Source organism: Triturus cristatus, chromosome 4_1 (genome assembly GCF_964204655.1).
Source record: "Triturus cristatus chromosome 4_1, aTriCri1.1, whole genome shotgun sequence".
Lineage (NCBI taxonomy): Eukaryota > Metazoa > Chordata > Amphibia > Caudata > Salamandridae > Triturus > Triturus cristatus.
Window position 1 is genome coordinate 97558193 of NC_140585.1, and position 25890 is coordinate 97584082.

General features: G+C 42.5%; 1 protein-coding gene across 2 annotated transcripts in view; it reads left to right on the top strand.

The window, feature by feature from the left end:
* The first annotated feature begins 275 nt into the window (after window positions 1–275).
* LOC146839641 (uncharacterized) overlaps window positions 276–25890 on the top strand; it is a 712826-nt gene continuing 687211 nt past the window's right edge. Inside the window, exon 1 of one of the 2 annotated variants that reach the window (XM_085650377.1) lies at window positions 276–645. In XM_085650377.1, coding sequence (XP_085506503.1) covers window positions 581–645 — 65 coding nt within the window. In that variant the 5' untranslated portion in view covers window positions 276–580. The remainder of the gene's footprint in view (window positions 646–25890) is intronic. The other variant, XM_085650376.1, reaches the window with a different exon arrangement.

Genomic DNA, 25890 nt, shown 5'->3' on the forward strand with positions numbered 1-25890 from the left:
TAGGTGCCCCCCTAAACGAGAAAGGGAGGTTATTTCGTCATTTGTGAGCGGAATGTCACTCTGCAGGAACCGCCATCACTTTACCAGAAGTTGCAAGAATAGCATCTGCGTCACCGAGCCCTTCAGCTGCCTCAGAGCTAAGATACGACAAAAACGCATATACCACATACAGGAGAAAGGAATGAAGGTGTGCAACTCGCGCTGAACAACAGGAAGGGCGCAAAATCATTACGGGAATGCACAATCAGAGAGGCTGATGGGAACAAAACACTGAGGGACAGAGAAGTTAAAGAAAACAAGTTGAAGAATGAAAGAGTCACGTAGCGTGGAGGACTGGCTGTCATTGTGACACGAGGAAGTCGGATAACACGCAAACACAGACTAACTAAAGACAAAAGACACAGCATAGACAAAAGCTAGATAACACACGCGCACACACAGGCTGATGGAGAGTCGCCGAAAACACCCAGACGCACAGGTTTGTAAACGCACAGGCCGGTGACGCCAAACACAGAGGAACGAGGAAGCGCGCGCCCAGGAGTGATAGAAGCATACACAACAAACACCACCACACACCGCTATGGACGTGAGCAGGCTGTCACCTTCAGGAAGGGCCCTCTGGATCCTGCTGCTGGCCGGACTGTGGTGAGTGTGACCTCCAAGTGACCTTTCTCTGCTGACCGGCGATTGGCTAGAGGTGGGCAGGCCACTGAAAGCACGAGGAGAGCCAGAGCCGAGTCACTTCCTGACCCTAAGAGACAAGATCCAAGCAATAGACCTCTCAAGTTAACGCTCATATATGGTATTTCAAATTATTATAAGACCTCTACATTTGAAAAAGTTATCTTCCTGTGCAGGGCTGCCTCTAGGCTGTTATAGTCGTAGGAGTTCCCAAAATATCCAGCAATGAGTTACACTGACGCACAGCTATGATTGGCCTAGGGTGGCAGGTGGGCTGTTAGCCCAGGTTTTTACCTCACAGTTTGCAATACATTCGCAGCCTCCATATTTACTGTAAAGGAATCGGTGCTTAAATTGGGATGAAAAGGGTCAGGATCTTCAAAAGGGGCATGGCCCAATCAGCCTAACTGGGAATCAGGGTTGGGCTCGAACAGAAAATACGTACCACACCAAAATAAAACCGACCACCCTTACTAAATTAGGGGCATATTATCAAGCCAGGAGATACAATTATCGCCGCTTTAGCGTCAGAAAACTGCCGCTAAAACGGCGATAATGGGCTTGATAATATGCTCTATGGAATTCCAATTGAAGCCCATGTTAGATGTGAAGGACATTCCCACATTCGCAAATAGGGGCACTTTTTCTTTTACTTTTAAAGGTGTGTAAGGTATGGGAATCTGCACACATTTGTACCTGCTACAGGCAATCTTTGTAATATTCGGTAAATCAACAGTAAAAACCGTCCCACCAGATCATAAACCGGGCCCACTAACAGCCAACGGAAGTTAGCCATACTCTAACTAGTCAGACCACCTCTTCTCACACTGCCAGATCACCCTATAGTCTCACCGACTCTGACTGGCATATCTAAATATGAAATTAAAGACACAGCTTAAAACTAGTGAATTAAAATAAAATATCTGTGCTTCCCAGCATGCCACAGGGTAGTATGTGGGTGTCACTTTGTGAGTTTTCTGTTATTTCAATCCCTCATATCACACAACGATACAAATATGCCAAAAACAAGCCAGGGCTGTTGTACTTGCCAGTGCTTGTTAACAGTATCAGATGCATTAGTAAATCCAATTAAATTGTAGTGAATAATTAGAATTAAAATGGTTCAATTCTGAAACTGTTAGGCGGTGAATTAAACATTACTAAAACCCGTGGAAGGGGTGACAGGCTGCAGAATGCCCGTCAGTCTCGTTCACTCTACTTTAATTTGTAGTGTTTTACTCTGTTTGTCATGACCTTTTTCACCCCTCATCTTTCGGAGACCCTCCACACGCATATCACGTCATCCCTTTTAAGCACCAACTGTTCATTCTTTCCTCGTGCACCTACGTCAGTTCATCTCCTTCGCCCCTTGACCCCCCCACACACACCACTCACTCACGTGAGCACTGCATTTTCTTTTCTTTTGGCGTGGTCAATGTTTTGATAGCTGTGTACCTCCTTCACACACTCTCACATAGAATCATATTTACATTTGGCACATATGTTCCCATTGCTTTTTCCACGCTACAGAGAGGCCAAGGAATGCATGTGCATGCAGTCTGAAATAGTTTATGGTCCCCTGACAGGCACTGGGAAACTCACACTGCCTCGTGCTCTGCCATAAACACCAACACCTGCCAGAAAGTCCCCCCCCCCACACCTAGAGGTGATTGCAATCATGGTATGTATTATACAAAAGTCCTGTGTTAAATGGACAAAACATCATAGAAACTCAACATCTGGAAAAAGGAAATACTCTTATGCAATGCAAGGTGAGGTAGGTAAAAAGTGACTTGTAAACAGAGACATCCTCGCTGGCATGGATTATTTTGCCCATTTTTCGGGTCACTGTTGAGAAATCGATATGTGTTTTGCCGCTGAAAATTAAGGTATTAATATACGGTTTGATTGGGATCTGCGTCGAAGACAGACGCGGTCCACTTAAGTACTGTTGCTAAATCACCTAATAATCTATTATTTCATAAATCCTGCACATCAGTAGAGGCAGTAACCTAGACTAACAAGACATAAGGTCAGAGATCGTGGCACAGCGCGTGCTCACAGATTACCGGGTGGTAATGCCGAGTGTAGCTGCAGTCTCGTACATCCATTTCCTTGTTCTACGTTCAGTTAAAACTGCAAGAAGTAGAAAACACGCATTTCGGATTTTTTTTCGTGTGTGTATTATGTTTCAGAATAATTAATATCGATATAATGAATTTCCTGACAGTCTGTAAGTTTTTTTCATATCTTTGCATCTTTTTCTATTCTCAGTTGCCATAGCGTTTTGCTAAAGTTGATGAAGGTCTTTCGGCGTTATCTATTTGGAGTGGGGCGGGATCTTGCTGAGAGAGTGGGTTGAGTACTGTGTTGGATTTACTCAAACACTTTGAACCAGACAAAATCTTGTTTAATAAAATCAAGGGTCCCTTGTTAACCCAGTCTGATCAGAGGATTTCGTTCTTCTGAATAGCCATGGGCAGATTTTTCCACATACGTGCAGCTATATGTTTGCCGATTTTGGCTCCCGACCTCCTCTCCGTTCTGAGTGTCCATAAGGCACCCAGTGACCTGTGTTGGGGACTGCAGGGGGATCCTCTTGGCCCCTGTGGTCCCTGCTAGCTCACTTCCGCCAGCAAGAGCCGGCATTGCTTTCACAGACAGGGGGCTGTTGAAAGGCTGCACCCTGTCTGTCAAAGCAATGTTGTCATCTGTTTCTCTGCACGCATATTTACGTGCAGAGAAACTGATGAAAACTCCGCTTTCGGCTAGCCGGATTTGCTTGATGGCTCCGGTTTGCAGAAAGCAGAGTTGGCAGCTCCCACCAAGCAAAAGCAAACAGCTATGTCCCAGAGCCAGACTCACCCGGATATAGCAGGAGCTGACCCTGTAGGGTGGCGGTCCCCAGGGCCATCCATGGCTCCACGAGGGGGCTGTGCGGCCCCTCTCCGCCATACATATTCGCCCCGGGTCAGTAGTAGTCCCAAGGGCTGGGGGTTTGCAACAGACCCCCTACATGAATGCTTTTTAGCCCAAGAGAGACGGCAGTTCCCACCTGCAGGGATCAACACGTGCCCCCCTTATTTTTTAGGTCGAGCCTAGAGCAGCGCAAGCTGCTTGCTCGACTTATTGTAAAGGGGTAAAAAAAAGTGCTACCAGATGCTGCCATGGCCGGCCTAGAGGCTGAGTGCATGTGCGCGGGCGCGCGCTTTGCGTGCCTCTCTCCGCGCTTCAATTCCCTCCCCCTCCCCCACCACAGATCTCGTCACTCTGCTGGCCTCATTAAGGGCATCGCGATCACTTTCAGCCTCATTAAGTGCATCGCGATCACTTTCACTTTCGTCCGGCTTCAGCGTTAGCTCTTGTTTCATTAGTCTTTTTTTCCTAATCATTCAAAGTGGGTTTATGGGCGATTTATGTGCCCGTCATTTCCAGGCTACTGTTCATTTGCGTTCATGGGTGCCCACCTGTGGGTGTGTGAACTGACTGCTTTACGTTTGTTTTATTCCTGCTGTTGTGGAAGGGATCGCTTTATTAACACCAACCATTACTCATACGACATGTTCCCACTAGATCTGACGTCGCCCTCACACATACTCGAGCACGGACAGTGTACCAACATGTTGTAAATGCTTCAAGCTAGCCTTGGCCGTCGTAGCAATGCAGGCTTGAGCTGCCTTTCACAAACTGTAAGATGGGGTCTCGCCAGCATTTTGTGGGCGTTTTCATCCATTGCACACACTGCTCGTGGCCTTTGGTGAAGTCAAATTACAGCGTCATACGCATGAAGTAGTTATGCTTTTTGCATATGCTAAATTGTGGACAATATCTAGGCATGTTAACGAGTTGCAGTGTTCCCCTTAAGCCAAAATCCACCCACGTAATACAGTAAAACTGTGCCTTGAAACTCTCCATAGGTAGTGCATTGTTGATCTGAAATATGGGGAAAATAAAGAGTTACTTGCCTTTTGTGGCTTAAATATGAACTCTTCTCTGGAATACGGGAATAGCAGAATTTACAGTTATGCTCTTTCCATAATTTTTCTCTCTGGATACTGGGTTGAGTAGAAAATATCTTGTGGAACAGCGAAAACAATGTGAGCCACAACTTTGAGACATTTTCTCCTCCAAGTCGTGCGATTATCTCTTTATTTAATATTAAAGCTATACCCTTGCTTTCAGTTTTCAGGCAATCTAGTGGCCTTATGCATTTTGCATAAATAAAAATCGTTTCTCCGTTTTCTTTGTGGAGATTTTAGGGGAGAAGAATTTTACCATACCCAAATGTAGATGTGCCCCATGGCTCTCGAATCTCACACCTGCAGTGTAGACTCCAGCGTTTTCTTGTGACCATTAGACTCTGTCTAAAGACAGTGCTGACTTGTCTAATCACAGAGCATTACCAACCTAAGGCAAGGAAGGTTGTTTGACAAGTGCTTTCATATTTGTCTTTTGTGGAAGTTCTGTAGGTGATGGATAATCGTGGACAAGGGTTGGGCCTTGTTTACTGGTTTCTAGGAGTTCCAAAAGAGTTTCTGGCACTGGGAGCCAAGAACACTTATGTCTGTGTTCTGAGATTGTCCTATGAACTCTACTTTCAAATGCAGGGTTTTCGTTCAACAGCGGCTCGAGTGGGATTCTCATGATTGGCGAGCTTGGCAGTAAACATCACTGGTGGTGTTCCCATATGAAAATTGGAATTTTTGTTTGATGCTCCTGGCTACCATGAGGAAGCTGCACTCGTTTGTGCACCAATCTTCCCATTAATAGCCTGGCTGTGCGTCTCTTCAATAGAGAGAAGCCTCAATGTAAATTTTTTTTAGTTGTGCATACAGGAACACAAACCATGGGCCCACTGCCTTGGACAGATGAGCCCTCGTTTTGTTATTAAAGTGGGCTGTAAAGCTTAAGTGTTTGAGAGCCTCAGGCTTTGATGCTCCTTCAAGTTGTCTCGTGCAATACTAGAGTGATATGGGCTTTGTTGAGATGAAGCTTGTGGCACTCATTGCTGTCTTGGTTGTGGTAACTATTAGCCTGAAAACTGGAGTTAGTGTGAATTTGCATTACCTCAAATGCTATGAATGCACGTGGTGAGATTTCAATGGATACATTTCGCCAAGTAAAACATGATGGAATATATCAGTAGATAGCAAAGCAACATAAAGCAAAAACACACATTTCATTGGTAATTCCTTTCCCTCAGAGAAAAAGTTGCAATAGTGCAGAATTACTGGTGTTTTTAGGTCTCGCCTACGCATAGGAGGGCCTTTAGCCGCCGCTCTGCTCATTTTCAAGCATACACTCGTGCTTGTGGCGGCATCCACCTTGCGGGAGCAAGGAGCGGCGCGCATGCTAATTGGCTGTTGTTCGCTCCCACAAGGTGGATGGTGCCACAAAGCATGAGTGTGCTTGAAAACAGCTGCTGCTTGTTATTTAAGTAGCCTTTGATGCAACTTTGAATGTTGTCCTTCTGAAGTCTGTGCTCTGTATCCAGTCTCACCCGAGCTGTCCCGTGTGAGCTGCTCATCTGAGCCCTGTTCGTTTGACACAACAGCTTACAGACAAGTAATATTACGCGGATGCACACTGCTTTTAAGCATAATTTAAAGGCAGTCAAAGAGACTATTACAAGGATGTGCACTGCAATACCTATCTAAAAATTATTAACTCAGTATTTGTATTTTTTATTTTCTCTGGCATACTGGCACTCGCTGTACTGCACTTGCTCCGTGTCCTCGTCGCGCATCACTTGCGACCTAATCAAGCCCCGCCCCCTCCACGCGACACTTTCTGGACACAACCCCAGCAGACTGCTCACTGTGGACACAGGGCCTCTGACTGCATCTCTCCCTTTCCTTCCGGCCTCTTGCGCTCTCCACCTCCAGATCACCTCTCCAGTTCCTGGCTCTGTTCCTCCACTCCTCTCCAGCTGCCTATCCACTCTCTATCTTGCTCAGTATCCACCTCTCTTTCTCACTCCCCACATGCCGGTCCTCCCCACCTCTTTCAACACTCCTTGTCTCTGCCATCTGCTCTTTCTCTTTTAACCCTGCTCTCTCTACCATCTTTCCTTGCTTGTATGTATCCTCTCTACACATTTTCTCTCCTCTCTTTCTCTCACACTCACATCTCGACGTCTTCTGCCCATCAGTGGAAAACCTATATCTCCTCCATTGTCCCGCTCTCTTCCCAATTATCCCTTTCTCTCTTCTATGTCCGTCTTTTTCTAAGTCTCCCTCCAGTCAGCAACTGCCTCTCTACATATATATATATTTTTTTCTTTCTGCTTGTTTTGCCTTTCTCCCTGCATGTCTACTGCTCCTCTCTGCCATGTCCTGTTCACCAGTGTCCCTCTTCTGTGCAATCTCCCTGTCAAAACTCTCCCCATTCACTTCCATTCAATCTGCCTGTATCTCTTTCCCTCTGTTCATGTCTGTTTTTGCCAGTTCGCACTCAGCCTGCAAACCCATTGCTATCATCATGTGCCTGTGCCTCTCTTTAACTTTAGCCTGTCTCTCTTTGACCTTGTAGAACTACATGCCTCTCTTCAAGCCCTCCCTCCCTCTCACTCTATTTGTGCACGTTTCTCCATTCCTGCCTATCGCATCTGTGCCTGTCAGTGTTCACTGTCTGCCTCCCATGAGCATGCCCTTCACTTTCTCCTTGTCTCTGCTGGCTCACTCCCTCACTCTATCTGACTCCAACCCCACCCCAACTTGAGGGCATCCCTCACGCCTCTCCTCCAATCTGTCCCTGCCCTTTCTGTGACTGCCATAGCCCATCTCCACATCTGTCCCTCCCTCCCCTACTTGCCAGGCTTTCTCTCACACTATGTAGCTATGGCTCTCTCCTTGCCTGTCTGCCTGCGCCTCTTCCTTCATGCCACCCCTTTCTGTGTAGTTAGTTAGTCACCCCCGCACGTAACCTTTACTGCCCATATTTCTTTTCTGAATGCATTAATCTCTTCTGTCTTACTTCTTATTTGCCTTTGTCTCATGGGAAACAACCAATCTTGGTCCCCACTGTCTCTCCCTCACTATAAATGTCTCCTACCTCATACCTTCCTCTACATGTACCTACCTCTCACGTACCTCCATTCTCTACTGGCTGTTTCTCCTCCCCTCCTCTACCTGCAACAACCCCCATCATCAAACTCAAGGCAACTCTATCTTTGTTCCTGCCTGTCTTTTGGGACCTTATAAGTATTTAGTTATGCAGCACAATATCCTTGGTGCAACACCATGAACTGTTGCATGGTTAAACACTTATAAGGTCCCAAAGGCGAGACCTATTGGCTATGCCAATGCTTGTGATAAATTGCCCCTGGGAGGTGATGGTCCCCGGGAGTGTGGTGGGAGGCGCAGGCCCCCCTGCAATACTTTTCAAATTAGCACCAGGGAGGTGGCAGTCCAGGGGAGGCCATATGCCCCCACATTAATTTTAAGTTCAGCCCCCGGGAGGTGGTGGACCAAAGGGCTGCAGGGGGCTGAGTGGGCCACTGGAATTATTTTAAGATTATTTTCCCTGGGGAGGTGGCACTCCCCGGGGCTGTGGGCAGGCCCAGTGGGCTCACCCATGTACAGATTATAAAGTGCCCCAGGGAGGTGGCGATCCCCAGGGCTGCGGGGGGATGGCATAGGCCCCCTGGATTCATTTACATATGCCCTGGGGAGTTGGTGGTCTCTGGGGCTGTAGGCAGTCCCAGTGGGCTCATTTACATACATATTATAAAGTGCCCCAGGGAGGTGGCAGTCCTGAGGGCTGCAGAGGGCCCTGCAGGCCCCCTGCATTTTTTATCACATTTCCCCAGGGAGGTGGCGAACCGCGGGCATGGGTGGGCCATGCGGGCCTACCCACATACATAATACTAAGTGCCCCAGGGAGGTGTCGGACCCTAGGGCTGTCATAAAGCTGCAGGAGGGGGGCCCTGTGCGTCCCCTCCTGCTTTTTATGGTATGCCCCTGGGACCTGGCCCATATTGGATTCTTTAATAGCAGCGTGGGAGCCAGCGCTTGCTTTAAAAAAAAAAAATGCCAAAAATTTGCAAATATAACAATTTTACAGTAATAAAATATATATATATATATATATATATATATTATTTCTGGCCTGTTTGGTTCCCACTGGGCCCTGAACCAACCCTAAGGGGTCAGGGTATTCCTACCCTGCCCCATTTTCTTTTTTTTACATTTTGTTTTGAGACTGGGCTCAAGCTGAGTCCCAAGATGGCTGCCAACATTTCCTGGTTGGAGTGCTGGTAGCCAATCAGAGCTCTGCTTTTACCTGCACAAGCTTTTGTTTTTCTGCGTTTAATGTCGAAGGACTCCCAGCCACAGATATAACTAACTAGATTCTCCTAATTTTCTCAAAAACTACTGAACCGATTTACACAAAATACCTGAAAGCGTGATCTGCGTAACAAAATCTACCATTTTGCCAAATTTGGGGTAATTCCGTCCAGTGGTTCGGGCTGTAGCTTCGACTAAAAGTCCTATGGGAATTAACATGGGAAACCCACCTTTTTTTTACCCCCTTTTTCTCAGTTCCTGCTTCACAAATCACCTTGAACCTTTCCATGCACAACAAGACCTACTATGACACTTTTTTTGGAACATTTTGTGAAGATTTGTCACACGGCACTAAAGATATAGGCAAGTCAAAAAGTGATATATCCTATGGAAACATGGCTCTAACTAGAAGTACCTACTGGCCACCAAAGGTTGCAGAGATGTTATAGTTAGGCTAAGATTTCATTCATACAGAACTAGTGAAATTCAGAAATTATAGTTAGCTGAGCTGAACTGCTTAAAACCTCACGTATTACATCACTCATAACATGCTCAGTGACATCACTGATGGTGTCACTGATGACATCCCAAATGACATCAATGATGGCATCATCCAGTGAATGTAAGTGTTTTAAAAAAGGTTGATCAGTGCCAAATATGTATACCAAGGTGTGTTGATGAACCAGTGGGTGTATGAGTGCCTGTATGTATGATTCAGTAGCTCAGTGACTGACTGTGTAAGTGAGCGATTAGGTGTCTCAGTGAATGTATGGGTGAGTGACTGGTTGTGGTGTGAATGTCTGTGTCAGTCAATTGGTGTCATAGTGGCTGTATGGGTGTGTGAGTGGGTATGTGAGTGGCTGTATGGCTGAGTGATTGATTGTCTGAGTACCTGTATGGGTATTTGAGTGTCTTTGTGGGTGGGTAAGGGGATGTGTGACTGCCTGTATGGATGTGTGAGTGGGTGAGGCAGTGACTTTATGGTTTAGTGATTGTTTGTGTGAGGGGCTGTATGTGTGTGTGTATGGCTGTATGGGTGAGTGAACATGTCAGTGGTTTATGGGTGAGTAACTGGGTATGTGAAAGGCAGTATTGGTGAGTGATAGGGTATAGAAGTGACTGTATGGATGGGTGAGTGAATGTGAGAGTGTATGGGTGAGTGTGTGCTTGTGTCAGTAACTGTATAGGTGAGTGAGCATGTGTTAGTATCTGTATGATTAAGTAAGTGTATGTGTGTGTGTAACTTTATGGGTGAGGTATTGGCTGTGGAATTCACTGAATGGGTGAGTAGGTAGGCGTGTGAGTAGCCATATGGGTGACTGACTCATTTTGTGAGTGGCTGTATGGGTGCATGAGTGCATATGTCAGTGGCCGCAGTAGTGAGTGTGTGGGTGTATAAGTGGCTGTATAGTTAAGAAAGTAGATGTGTGTGCATATCAATGAATCAGTGAGTGGGTGTGCAAGTAGTGGATCTGTGAATGGGCTTGTCAATGATTTGTGGGAGTGGGTGTATCAAAGCTTCTATGTGGGTGTGAGAAGGTGTGTTAGTCAATTTCTGGATGATGTCATCAGTGATGTCATAAATTGTGTCATTTGTGATGTCATCAGTGATGTCGTCAGTGATGTCACTGACCATTTCATCAGTGATGTAATATCTGAGGGCATACGAAGTGCATTGCAGGGGCGCGAGTTACAGTTAGCTCAGCTAACTATAACTTTTGAATTTCACTATTTTGTAAGCGTGAAACCTGAGCCTAACTATAACATCTCTGTAACCTGTGTTTTTTTCAGTGAATTTCTAAGGTTTTTTTAATTTCGTTTCCTAACTATATTGTTCCTGTAACCTTTGTTTTTTTTTCAATTTCTATTTTTTTTAAAGTAGTTGTCACATTTGATGAGTGATGGAGAAAGGGGGCTGGGCCGCCAAAAACCTAATACTTACCTACATTACAAGGCATAAAGAAGAACATTGGGAAACTAAAGGTGAACGCAACATGCCTGCCTTTAACTTTTATAAAGGCACTTATTAGCCAATCAGTTAATGACTTGTTATTGCTGTGTACCTCAGCAGTACCTCGATACTACCGTAGCCACAGGTCCAGCTAAAAAAAAGCTTAAAAAACATACAACTTAAAACTTATAAAATACTTACCCTACTTACATGCTGTACCCTAAAGAGTCATCTATGCACCATAAAAGAAAATCCTTCCAAATTTCATCAAAAGCCAACAGACGTTATTTGCACTATACTTGATGATACAGCAAGAAACTTTTAGGAATCCAAGAATGAAAGGGGGCAGTAGCTCTACAAAGTTTTGCGGATATCTGCCAAACGGGTGTAAAGTTATTAAGGGACAAAAATAAAAAAAAATCTCTGTCCCCGGTTCCTCTGACTATTTGTTTATAAATACTGTGTTTTTCCGTGAATTGGCCTCAGCACTTTCCCTTTGGTGCATTAATTAACAGGATGGTTTGTCCCTGGCAGTTGAGGCTGCCTTGCAAGGTTAGGGGCCCCCGATGACGAAGAATTCTTTGTGGTGACTAATAGGGGGGCATGACAGTCTTGTCTCTGTGCAAAAAGTTGGATTTGCCAGTTATGAGAAGCAATGGAGGTGAGAAAGGGAGAAGGGAGAGGTGTCCTCTCCCTGGCAATTCTGGTTTCCACAAGTTTTATGAGACACAGTGCTCTTTGTGGCTAACAGATTGAAAAACGAAATCTGTCCAGAACGCTTTGAATTTTTTAAACAATACCTGTGACACTTAATTAACACGATGCATGATGAACAGCAAATTATGAAATGTGTTTTATGGCTGGAGTGAAAAACGCTATCCAGTAATATAGGAATACTCACCACAACACATATTGAAAGGTATGACTTTACCAATGCATCCTGAGACTTGTAGATTGCTGTTTGGTCACGTGATGCAGGAGATTTAAAGCAACTGTGTCTGGACACTGCTTACACCTCGATCCTATGACTATATGCAGTAGATGAGGGCTTGCATGGAAAATGCTGAAAATCCATAGTAATATGGAGAAAGCAGCAGCCGTACAATTGCATAATTCAAGTGACCCGCATGTGTATTAATATATATGTGTGTGTGTGTGTATATATATACACATGGCATTAACAAAAAAAGCTATTGTACTGCTTTTAGTAAGCAAGAGATAAAAATCAACAAACCTTTGCACTGCAAAACTGAATTTGCGATATATGTTCTCGAATGCACATGCTCATTGAAATATATAGGCAGCACCAAATTACCAGTGAACAAAAGAACCCTGCAACACATCAGGGCAATCAACAATAATGATCCCGCTTATCCCGTCGCTAGGCACTTTGCAGAAGTCCACAATAACAATCTAAAGGACTTCTCATACTATGTGATAAATGCCATACCTAAAACCAAACGAGGGGGTGACCGGGAACACTGTCTGAGAAGACTTGTAACTCGCTACATCCTTAATATGGATAGCAAATCTCCTGGAGGGCTTAATAAGACGGAGGATTTATATGCTTGTTTATAAATTGATTGAATGTATCCCCAAAACTCCGCGCGTCCTTTTACCAACTTGAATAATCTGTATTACATTCTAACTTTCAGTAGAAATCTGTTCAGTTTAATGTACTATATTTACGTCGTCCCATAACCAATCTATCTGTGTCTCCAACTAAAAAACGTGTTAGTAAAACGAATGCGACATATTTCTTGAAGTAAATTGAGGCTGCTAAATCACCCAAACCAATTAACATAATGGTTTTTTAACACACTACACTTAGATGCACTTTATATTTTAACACTTAAGGGTTTTTATTTATTTTTCGAAGATAACTAAGATGACAGGTGAATTTTAGTTATTTTATAAATAGCACACAGCACTTTAAAATATATTTGAACCTGAAGGTTGCATACTCTCAATTACTGATTTTTTAAGTTTTGCATGTATGCTAGTACAATTTCGCTCAAAATCTCGGATTAATCCCGACATTGTTTACACTTTATTAATACTTTTGTATGTGACAACGAAAAAATTATGACTTTTTTAGATTTTAATATTTATCAATGTTTTTATAACATTTAAAAACGTTTTTAAATGATCTAATATGACATTTTAAATATTTAATGTCCAAATATATTTAAGGTTAATATTTTTTTTAACCGTTTATATCAAATTGTGACAATTTCCTTTTTGGTTGTGATATTTAAGTTTGGCATTTAACATTGTAACTATAAGTATTTATATACATGTTGCTTGAAACAAAATAGCGAGCGTTACTTGAAACAAATGAAAGTATGCCAACTTGTCTTCTATGTCTATCACGCATCAGCAATCACATGCAAATATGTAGCAATTTAAATGGTCTGTTGATACTGATGGCTTTGTCATGTGATCAAGGTCCTTTCAGGACCGAAACGCGTAATGGCCGGCATTAAACAGCTATTTTAAACACTTAAATCTGGGTCTGTGTCTGATTGCCGAACAAGAAATTGGGTAGATGGTCGTATGGTGAAAAGCAGCATTTTCTATATTTGGACTGGCGAGGCTTTGACCAGTCGTACACAGACCCCGAATCGACCAGAGGCGACTGTTAAAACCAAGCCACCGCCTCCATGTTTTTGACCGGGGGAAACAAAGCATCCGGAAGGAATTTTCAACAGTCAGCCCCCCCTCAGCCAGGACTGTGCCGCCAGGATCGTCCACTGCGCTCGCAGTGTCGGTGGACTCTCGGGTTGCTGGAGGGAGGTGAAAGGTAGGACTTAAGGACATTGAGGGGTGATTGGTGTGCACAGCGTACGGGATAAGAGGATTATTCAATACTTTGATACACCCGGGATACGCTAAACCAAGTTACCATAGGAACCACGAAAATGTCGGCTGACGTGCTAAAAGACCGCGAGGCAGCAGCCTCAGAAATGTTTAACAATGTGCCCATAATCAGGAATGTGTCTTATCAATCGGGAGCCAATGTCATAAACTCAAATGACGATTTGAAAAGCAAAATGAAAGCGCTGGAAAAGTTGATGCGTGGAGAACAGGGAAAATGGTGGGAACACAAATCACTTCAATGTTATTTGGACGTAGGGTGAATTCCAAGAGGGTTGCGCATTTTAACCGCGCCCAGCTATGAGCAGCCTAACCCAGAAATGATGAAAGAATGGCCCAATGCAATCTGGACTCATCAAGGAGATTAGTAGAAATATTAGTCAAGTACGTGGAAATCGATAGAATCATGTTACAACAACGCATCGACAAACTTTCTGATGAAATCACTGCTATGGGCCTCCCTGAGGAAACTGCAAAATTAAAAAATGAAATGACTATTCATTTGTGTAAAGAAGAAGACAAAATAAAGGAACGAAAAGCGTTCAGATTCCACCGGGACCGAGTGGATTATGAAAGTGGCCGCATCTTCACATTCTCACGCAAATACGAAGCCATGAAGTCATCTAAATATGCCACCTCCAATGCCCAATAATCAGGAAACGCTATGAACAGACAAGTCACGGCAGACACGTCTAACTCAGATCTTAGCTCGGCACTTGAAAGTGAAGCCGAGGGGAATTCGAGTAGACCTCTGCCCAGCGGGATTCGTGTCACACCATCTCCTGCAGAAGAGCTGAATTTTTTAGTGGAAGAGCGGAGAACTACCCTCTGGCCACGACCCCAGAAACAACAAGTAGGCAGAGGAGAAACTTCAGGCGGAGACAGAGGCGAAAGGCAAGAAAATGAGAGAGCACCGCGCGGAAACAACCAAAAACGCAGGAGGGGCTGGGGGAACTGCCGATAAACACTCTTGAAGAAAAGAAAACAATGGTGATCAACCTATCTGAAGCTGTGCTTAACAAAGCAGAAATACAAATACTGGCCCTTGGTTTATCCTTCTGCAATGAATCCAACTTTGACTATCCCAATACCCGTATGGATATTTACAAATTTGTGAGAAAATTGAAACTCCAAAAATTCCATGCAATGAAAAAAACTAAAGCAGGAGCTGCTACTACACTTGAAAAATCTTCAGAAACACAGGAATACACACAGACCATGTTCTCAACTGACCAATCATTGCTACAAGTTCTAACTGATTTACACCAGGAAAATCAATACGTGGAAGAGGAAGTGCTTTCTCCTACCCTGATAACAAACACTTTGGCCACACAAGCCATTCATAGCAGAAATACTCCCTTCAAAAAGAAGTCTCAGTTCACTCCAAATTTATTAAGAGATGGTATTGACATTTTCAGTGAAAATGTAACAAGTCAAATTTAATAGTTGAATCATAAAGTCTCCAACTCGAGGAAGAACATCACCAATAAAAATAGACAATACTATCAGCTTATCAACAAATTACAAACAGATAAAAACATTATTGTGAGAAACTCTAACAAAGGGGGCAATGTTGTTCTGTGGGCAAGTAAGGACTACATGTTGGAAGCCTTGTCCCAACTTAACGATAGATCATGTTATCGGCTCAGTAACTCAGTGGCCTTAAGGGAAACTGCCAATGACTTTGATGTGAAACTGGTGGCTTGGAAAAGTGCAGGTTTGTTAACTATGGATGAATACCAGTTCATCAGAAATGATCAACCAACCGTTTCCAACATTTACTTTATCCCCAAAATCCATAAAAATGCTTCCAAGCCACCTGGCAGGCCCATTATATCCGCAAGATCAAGCTTATTAGAAAATGCTTCCAAATACATAGACTTTTTTCTTCAAGAATGGGTGCAAAGTCTGTCATCATACATCAGGGATACCAGTGACTTTTTAGCCAAAATAAAGGGCTTCCAATGGAACCAACAATTTTATCTTCTAACTTTGGATGTATCATCCCTGTACACTTGCATTAATCACAAAGATGGCCTTCGTGCAGTGGAATTTTATTTTAATCAAAATAAGGCAACTTGCCCCCAACATAATGCTATGCTGCTAAATATGATTAAGCCTGGGCAAAGCACTACGCTATGCTCGCGTAGTTTGCAAAGTTCGCGCTACTTCGCACTACGCGAATTGCACGTAGCACAGTGCGAACATGCGTAGCGTAGTGTTGCGTAGTGCTGCGGTCATTTTTTGCTTGCTCGCGGTCCTCAACGTCAAGTTGGCGACCGCGAGCAAGCAAAATGATATCCCGGCAAAACTTTTTCCTTGTTCGCGATCAGCAACATCAAGTTTGCGATCGCGAGCATGGAAAATAAACCTCCCGGCGAGATTCCCAACGCGAGGAGGTCAGGTTTCTCATTGCGAGTGGTCGCGTATGCTCGCGACCGCTCGCGATGAGAAACTACCAGTTCGCGTTGAGAAAGCTGCCGCTCGAGTAAAAATCTACTCGAGCAGCAGAAAACTACAGCTCGCACTGTGCAAGATGCCATTTTCAATGATTGCACAGTGCCGGTAGCTTGTCCGCACTGTGCAATCATTGAAAAAGACATCTGGCACAGTGCGAACAAGGTACTACGCAGTTCGCGAAGTGCTACGCGTAGCTCGCGTAGTGCGAACTGCACTTTGCGTAGCTTCGCGAAGTGCTACTTCGCGAACTACGCCCAGGGTTAAATATGATTAGTTTTTGTCTAAATAATAATATTTTTCTGTTTGACAAAATGATTTATCAGCAAATGCGGGGCATTGCCATGGGAGCCAGCTTCTCCCCAGCTGCGCCTGTTTATTTATGGTCTGGTGGGAGGAGCTGGTCCTCAAAGGCAAACACCGAAGGGAGTTTGATCATGTGAAAATGTACTACAGATATATAGATGATCAATTTATTGTGTGGGATGAATCAAAAGAGTAAGCCATGAATTTTGTCACCAAGATTAATGAACATGATGTCAATTTAGACTTTACTGCTACCGTAGGTAATCAAAAAATCAATTTCCTTGATGTTGAGGTCTATATTAACAAAGGCAAATTGGAAACTAGACTCTACAGAAAGGAAACTGCTGGAAATGCGGTATTGCACTTCTCTAGTTTCCATCCTGGGCACCTTGTACACAGCATCCCCTATGGGGAAATGTTGCGTTTAAAAAGAATCTGCAGTAATCAAAAAGACTTGGCACAGGCCCAACAGCAAAGCAAAAACAGATTTTTAGCAAGAGGATACCCCCTCAGGACCATACAAGAAGCAATTAACAAAACTCAAAATCTGGTCAGAAACGAACTTTGAATTCCCAAAAAATCCAGAAAAGAAATACAAACTAAAAATTCTAGCCCCGACGACTTAAGACTCATTACCACCTATAGTGCCCAAGAAAAAACTATTAAAAAATTGTATATAAAAATTGGGCTCTAGTTAAAAGTGATCCCATTATAGGTCATGAACTTCCTGTAAAACCCAGTATTACCTACAAACGGGCACCCTCAATGCATAATAGTTTAGTCTCCAGCAGCCCTGAATCATCCAATTGTACCAACTGGTTGACTGTTCCTAATGGATTCACCAAGTGCAAAGTGTGCAAAGCATGCCAACACTGCATTAACAAAAAAAGTTATTGTACAGCTTTTAGTAAGCAAGAGATAAAAATCAACAAACCTTTGCACTGCAAAACTGAATTTGCGATATATGTTCTCGAATGCACATGCTCATTGAAATATATAGGCAGCACCAAATTACCAGTTAACAAAAGAATCCTGCAACACATCAGGGCAATCAACAATAATGATCCTGCTTATCCCCTCGCTAGGCACTTTGCAGAAGTCCTCAATAACAATCTAAAGGACTTCTCATACTATGTGATAGATGCCATACCTAAAAAACTAGGGGGTGACAGGGAACACTGGCTGAGAAGACTTGAAACTCGCTACATCCTTAATATGGATAGCAAATCACCGGGAGGGCTTAATAATACGGAGGATTTATATACTTGTTTATAAATTGATTGAATGTATCCCCAAAACTCTGGGCGTCCTTTTACCAACTTGAATAATCTGTGTTACATTCTAGCTTTCAATAGAAATCTGTTCAGTTTAATGTACTATATTTACGTCGTCCCATAACCAATCTATTTGTGTTTCCTTTTTTTTTTTTTTTAAATTTTTATTGAGCAGATTCAAGAAATACAAAAAAGAAGTACTAGTAGAAACTTTAGGGTGGCAGGACGAACAAATAATGAATGTTAGGTGGTTAAATAATGCAGTAGAAATCAATGGGAATCCAATTACATTTCTAGGAGCAAGAAAGGCAAGAAAAGAAGATAAAAAAAGAAAAGAAAAGAAAAAGAATTTTTTTTTTTTTTTTTTTTTTTTTTTTTTTAGGGATTAACATTGAAGCGAAATTCACCTGAGACACAATAAAATATTCATAATGAACGTAACCATCAAGTATACATATATATTTATGTTTTAACAGGAGAATCAAATTAGTCCCTCAGCGACTCATACCAATTAGTTATTGGTAACCAAACTTGTTCCCCATGACGTCGAGACTTTTTACCTCTGGCTCCATAGATAGCTATTTCCAGCTTGTATATTGCCAGTAGTCTATTTAGCCATCCCTGGAAAGTTGGTGCTTCGGGATCTTTCCATCTTGTTGATAAAATTATTCTATAGGCCGCAGTGCCAATGTAAATAACAGGAATTTCTAGGTTGGTATGACCGAGAGAGTCATCATATCCTAACAAAAACAAAGTAGTTGACGTTTTTATCTCATGCCCAAAAATTTCAATCCAATGCTTAGTAATGGCAATTTTAAGCTGTTCCAGTTTGGGGCAATCCGAAAGCATATGTATAAGGTCAGCCGGACCTAGAGTACATCTGGGACACTTATCATGTTCTGCCTTACCCCAGGAGAACAGTTTGGAGGGGGTGTAATACAAATTAAATGTAGTTTTATAAACTTGGGCCTTTAAGTTAGAGGCAAGTAAAACTTTGGAAGACAGGTATAGAATCATATCTATATCTACATTAACATTGTTCAATTTATTAGCCCAGCTGGTTTCTATATCTTCAAGGTCGTCGGGGTGATTTCTTATGAAAATATCATATAGGTGACTTATTCTGGTGCGGCGTTTTCCTAAAAGGTCAAGAAGTGGAATGGGTTTTAGTTCGATGTCGGATTTAATTTGTCTAAGACTTGTATAAATTTGAATAAATTTTAGATAATCTGTGGATTGGATATGATATTTAGCATATACTTCATCAAATGTGGTTTTACCCTCACTATCCAAAAAATCCCCAATAGTTATGATGCCCAGATTCGCCCATCGCCTAGTTATATTGTCATTGAAGAATTGCGGTATAACTGCACTATCCCATAGCGGTGTATATGAAGTAAATTTTGAAATAGAAAGCATTTTAGTAATTCTATTCCAAATTTTCCGGGCGTCTGTAAAGGTCTTAAATTTAATTTTTTTGAAGTAGGATGGTTCTACTTGTCTCAGAAGCAGACCTCTTGCTTTACTGCCCAGCATCAACTCGTAAATTGATGGTATATATTGATCGTGATTGTTATTATTACTGTTGTTACTGTTAGTACCTGGTATAAGCAAAACCATCATCGGTTGTAGGAAAGCGGCCCATAAGTAATAAGTTAAATTTGGGATAGCTAAACCACCTCTTGAAGATGATAGTGTCATTTTTGCCAGCGCTCGCCTTGTCTTCCCATAACTCCAAATAAAGGATGATATCGCACGATCTAAGGTTTTAATTGTGTCGATACTGGCAAGAAGGGGGATTGCTCTAAATAGGTATAAGATCTTTGGGAATACCACCATTTTAACGTAGTTACCTCTACCAATTATAGAAAGATGAAGATTATTTATTCTGAGTAAGTCTGTTTTTATTTTTTTAATTAGGGGGTCATAATTTATAGCATTAATTTCACTTATTTTTGGTGAAATGGTCACTCCGAGATATTTTGCCGAATTAACTCTATAGAGGCTTATAAAAGGAGTATTAGCAGTAGATAGCACCATTGTTTTGTCTTGGTTCAATGAGTATCCAGAGTATAAACCGAAAGTACGAGTAATTTCTTCAATATTAGATATGGCCTCAGTGGGGTTAGTTGTTAAGACCGCAACGTCATCGGCATAGGCAAGAACTTTAGTATCATATATGCCAGTTTTGATAGGTCTAATCGATGGTGAGGTTAATAGTTTGAGGATAAGGGGATTAATATATAAGGCGAACAATAATGGAGAACACGGGCAACCTTGTCGTGTACCCCTTTGTATATTAATAATTGCAGACTCACCTCCACCCGTCATTACTTTTGCCTTGGGGTCTGCATAAAGGGCCTTAATAGATTTTATAAAGACCGGGCCAAAGTTGTTAACGGCTAGTATTTCCCAAAGAAACTGCCAAGAGACCCGGTCAAAAGCTTTCTCAGCATCCAGCAAGATCAACGACATCTGGTCCCCCCTTGCTCCCACGATGTCAAAAAGGGAGATCACTCTACGCGTGTGATCTGTAGTGCTCTTACCGGGTATGAAACCGTGCTGCCAGGGAGAGACCAGACGTTCGATGATCCTGCTCAAGCGATTAGATAAGATTTTGGCATATATTTTTGAGTCTGAATTAATCAAGGATATTGGTCGATAAGAAGTTGTTAATTCGGGTGGCTTATCTTTTTTAATAAAAATGACAATATTCGTTAGTTTCCAGGATTCAGGAGATTTACCAAGCCATTGTATCCCCAAAAAGAGATCATGCATAAATGGGATAATTACATTGCCCAATATTTTATAAAGGTCAGTAGGTATTTTGTCTGGCCCCGCCGCCTTTCCTGCTGCTAATTCGGCCAAGGCAAGTTCTACTTCAGCTAAGGTTATGTCTATTTCGAGTTCATCTTTTGTACCATCATCAAGGCAATTAGTCAAATTAGTCTCTTCCAGCCAGTTCTCTAAAAAATCCTTGGTATCAACGGCTAAGCCATGATCTCCGTTTTGATACAATTTTTGATAATAATCGTAAAAGCATTTAGTGATGTCCTCTTGAGTGGTATATTCCCTTCCCTCATATTTGATATTCTGGATAGTATTACGAGATTGTGATTGCCGAGTTCTAAGGGCAAGATATCTCCCTACATTCTCGCCAGTCTCATAGACCTTACTCCGATTCGATTGGAAAGTTTCGGCTGCCTTACGAGTTAGGTCATCGTTAAACTCGGCTTTGAGCACTAAGATTTTATTCAATATGTCTTCAGCTGGAATCCCCAAGCGCAACTGACTGGCATGTAAATACTCTAATTCCATGAGTCTATTGGTCAATTGAATTTGCAGCTTTTCCTGTTCTTTTTTTCGGCTGGCAACAAAGGTAGCGGTCTCTCCCCTTAATGCTGCCTTGAAGCAGTCCCAAACATTGAACCGAGACGCACTATATTGATTAATATCAAAAAATTCTTGGGCCCATCGCCTAATATGATCGATGTATGCTTGATTGACTAGAAGTTTGCGGTCAAATGTCCAATGTGGATAGGCCCTCTTAAGATTGGGGACATCACATATTAGACAGAGTGCGTTGTGGTCTGATATTGTCTTTGGGGATTTAACAATAGAGGCATTAGAAGCAAAATCGGTAGTTGTGTATATATAATCAATCCGTACATATTTCCGATGAGGATAGGAAAAATACGTATATCCAGGATCTCCGCCATTCTTTGATGACCATATATCACACAGATTGTGGCTATGTATCAAATTTTGTAATGCCCTGAACACTCTTGGTTTTCGACCCAGATAAGTATGTTGGTTTTGATTATATTGTAGTGGGTCACTTGATAAATTGAAATCACCACATAATATTAGAGGGCCAGTCCATAACGCTAATTCTGAGTCTAGCTCAATAAATAAAGTAGGATCGTCAATGTTAGGGCCATAAATAGAACATATGACAATTTCTATATTAAGTTGGACAATGGCCCACCTACCATGACTGTCAACTTTTTTACGTATTGGAATACCGAATCCTGTTTTTGCGAAAATAGTGACCCCCCTAGTTTTAGAGGTTTGTGTGGTTGCAGCCAATAGGTTAAAGCCCGGAATGTTCAATTTATTAATCTCCCCGATCGGAATATGGGTTTCCTGTATACATATAATATCCCAGGAATTTTGTCTCACTAGTTGAATAAATTGAGCCCTCTTTCCTTTGTCATTAAGTCCTGCCACATTCCAACATCCTAATTTTAACTTCCCGATTTTATTGTTTTATTTTTTAAACACTGCACATGAAGCGTAAATAATAGTTTAATGTCAAAACATAATCTTATAGTACTCTCGGATCTGCTCATTTTGCAACACATTTTTTTTCCCCCCTTCCCCTCCCACCCCACCCAACAGAACACCCACCCAGCCCCCCACCCTACACAGCCCAACCAACCCACCCAGACATCCCAAAAAAGGCAACAAGACTCCACAAGAGTCTTTTGTGATGAATTAGCAATGTCTGACCGACACCGGAAAACAATACAAGCCAAAAAAAAAACAAAGGAGAGGAAACAAACAAGCAGAATGAAGAGAATGAAGAGAAAAAGGAGAAAACAGAGCAAAGTCACACGAAAATCAAGGAGAGAGGAATAACCGGAAATTGTTTAACCCTCTCTCTACAATATAAAGTACAATTAGTCAGTAATTTAGACACTGTGAATCACCCTCGCTCTGAATTTAGCATACTAATTACAAATTTAAAAGAGGTGATCCAACAATGTTAATGATATAAGGCGTTATAAAGTGGTTTAGACATTTTATGCATTTTACTTTAAGCTGTCAAGGTACTCTTTAGCCTTGATCTCGGATGTGAAAAACTTAATTTGCCCACCATTGATTACTTTTAACTTAGCCGGGTTGTTAAGATATACTGTTACATTCTTCTCTTGAAAAGGTTTAATTAGCTGTCTTAATCTCCATCTGCGTTCGACTGTGTAATGACAAAAGTCAGGGCGCACGAAATAGGAGATGGTATCCTTGCTGCGAGGTTTATCCGGCTTAGCTTTATCGGAAATTGCTTGTCGAAGCATAAAGTTTCCAAAATAAACTAAGATTGCTCGTGGGTATTTCCCAGCTACAGCCGCAGATTTTGGAGTTAAAGGAACTCTGTGTGCTCGTTGTATCTCGTAGTCCCAGTCCCAGGCAGCAAGTTCAGGTAGTGTATCGCGCAACGGCTGTATAATGAAGGAACGACAGTCCTCGCCCTCGACTTTCTCTGGAACACCAAGAACGCGAAGGTTATTCCTGCGAAGTCTATTTTCATAGTCCTCCAACTTCCATCTGGTATCTTTAAGTTCTGCCTCATGCGCCTCAAGCCGATCATTTACTCTGGTAGCATCGGTTTCATTCTGAACGATCCGCGCCTCTATGTCATGCAGCCTTTCTGTAAAAGCACCCATCGTTTTTGAAAGTTTTCGAACAACCCCTTGGACCTTCTGCACAGCTGCTCGCGCTTTGCGACTGTCTCTTGAGGTCTCTTCACGATGAGAAGCAATGGCTTGTAATACTGTTTCCATGACTTGAGACAATGTCGCACCAGTTGCACCAGAGACATCAGGTTGTGGACCAGCTTGATGAATGTTTGTGGCTTTATTTAAATTTGGTACCTGTGGCGTGGCAATGATATTTTGACTTTGACTGGAATTCAAGGCTGTTGGAGTGTAATCCCAAGTTAGTTCGTTTGTTCCTTGGCATCCAGCTTTCACCTTTTTGAGTACTGTCCGTTTTTTATCACGTGGTTCCCTTGAAGGGTCGAAGTCCGAATCTGTAGTAGAGTACGAGTCAGAATCGCTCTCACCCTCATCCACCTCGTCCTCTGTGTCACCGGACAAGCTAAAGCCATCTGATAAGGAGTAGAAGTCAGTTATATCTTTATCTTTATCTTTTTCATTGTCCGCCTCAGTTGCCTCCAAAAGATCGGTATAATGGTCGCTTGTCGCACCGTTGGCTGTATTATCTATTTTGAGTTCTCTCCTCCGATTTAGCAGAAGTTCAGCCGTCTCTTCTCTCTCAGATACAGGCCGGTCCGTAGTATAGGGTGATTGAGTTAAAGGGTCTATTGAGGCCCCCCTGAGCGACTCTGGCAGCACTAACGAACAATGGGTATCACTGCCACTGCCAGCATGAGAATAGGGACTGTCTGATCCTGTAATTGGAGCGACGGCAGCTACAGTCGGTGGCTGAGCTAATGTCTCCAAAGTCTCAGAATTAGATTTAGAGATATCTCGACCATTGAAAATATTAGTAGAAGCAGAAGCAAAACCAGAAGCAGGAAGAATCGCTTGACTTACCAGGGTGTTTGCAGCGTCTGACCCCTCGGCAGCTAACAGAACGTCTTGCCCACCGTTGCATTCTTTAATATGATCTGGTATATCGGAGTCAGGAATCTGCCTCATCTGTTTAGGGCTATTGATACTCTCCCCATTATCAATATCACTATCAGCAGTCACTCCGGCTATTGTGGTGTCATCGGTAGCATCTACTTCCTTCAGCTCCTTTGATTGGCCATGCCGAGTCTGCCTGTGTTGGAGTCTCCGATTGGCAGCATGCATCATTGTCAGAACAGTAGGGGGAGTAGGAGCATTTACAGAAGCAGAGGCAGACGAAGAGGCATTGGGCTTTTTATTTAGGACCTCAGAGCCATGGGACGCGACTCTTGTAGCTGGACCCCCAGCGAGCTCCTCTCGGGTCGTCCCGCGTCTGTTATTCATTTCTTGCTCACGTAGTGCTAGATGGGTCGCTCTAGCTTTGGCGGTTGCAGAACTAAGAGCTGCGCTTTTGGGAGGCATGGTATCAGCGCCGTGCGTAGCCTGTAGTTTGTACGCGGAGCCACAGCCAACTCCGCTAGCGCCACAACCACCACAACACTCAGGGAAACGCTCAGGGAGAGGATGATTGCCGAGGAGGAAGCGGCCACCAACCAACGAGTGCAGGACGGCACGTCCGATGATGGAAGCCAGAAGTGACAGCGGCGTCCTCGAAATTAAGATCGTAAACTGCAGCGGTAAAGTCACGGGTTTGGTGGGCATATCTTCCTGAAATCTACTTAATCCATTGCAATGCTGTTTTCTTCTTTCGAATAACCAGAGGGAACAAAATACATCTCTTGTTGTTATAATCCGATCCGGGTCGGTCAGGAGCTGCTACCGGCGTCTAGCTCGACGCCGCCATCTTGCCGTGAAAACGATAGCACTATCTGAAAACGATAGCACTATCATCTATTTGTGTTTCCAACTAAAAAACTTGTTAGTAAAACGAATGGGACATATTTCTTGATGTAAATTGAGGCTGCTAAATCACCCAAACCAGTTAACATAATGGTTTTTTAACACACTACACTTAGATGCACTTTACATTTTAACACTTAAGGGTTTTTATTGATTTTTCGAAGATAAATAAGATCACAGGTGAATTTTAGTTATTTTAAAAATAGCACACAGCACTTTAAAATATATTTGAACCTGAAGGTTGCATACTCTCGATTACTGATTTTTGAAGTTTTGCATTTATGCTAGTACAATTTCGCTCAAAATCTCGGATTCATCCCGACATTGTTTACACTTTATTAATACTTTTGAATGTGCCAATGAAAAAATTATGACTTTTTTAGATTTGAATATTTATCAATGTTTTTATGACATTTAAAAACGTTTTGAAATGATCTAATATGACATTTTAAATATTTAATGTCCAAATATATTTAAGGTAATTTTTTTTTTTAACCATTTACATCAAATTGTGACAATTTCCTTTTTGGTTGTGATATTTACGTTTGGCATTTAACATTGTAACTATAAGTATTTATATACATGTTGCTTGAAACAAAATAGCGAGCGTTACTTGAAACAAATGAAAGTATGCCAACTTGTCTTCTATGTCTATCACGCATCAGCAATCACGTGCAAATATGTAGCAATTTAAATGGTCTGTCGATACTGATGGCGTTTCTCATGTGATCAAGGTCCTTTCAGGACCGAAACGCATAATGGCCGGCATTAAACAGCTATTT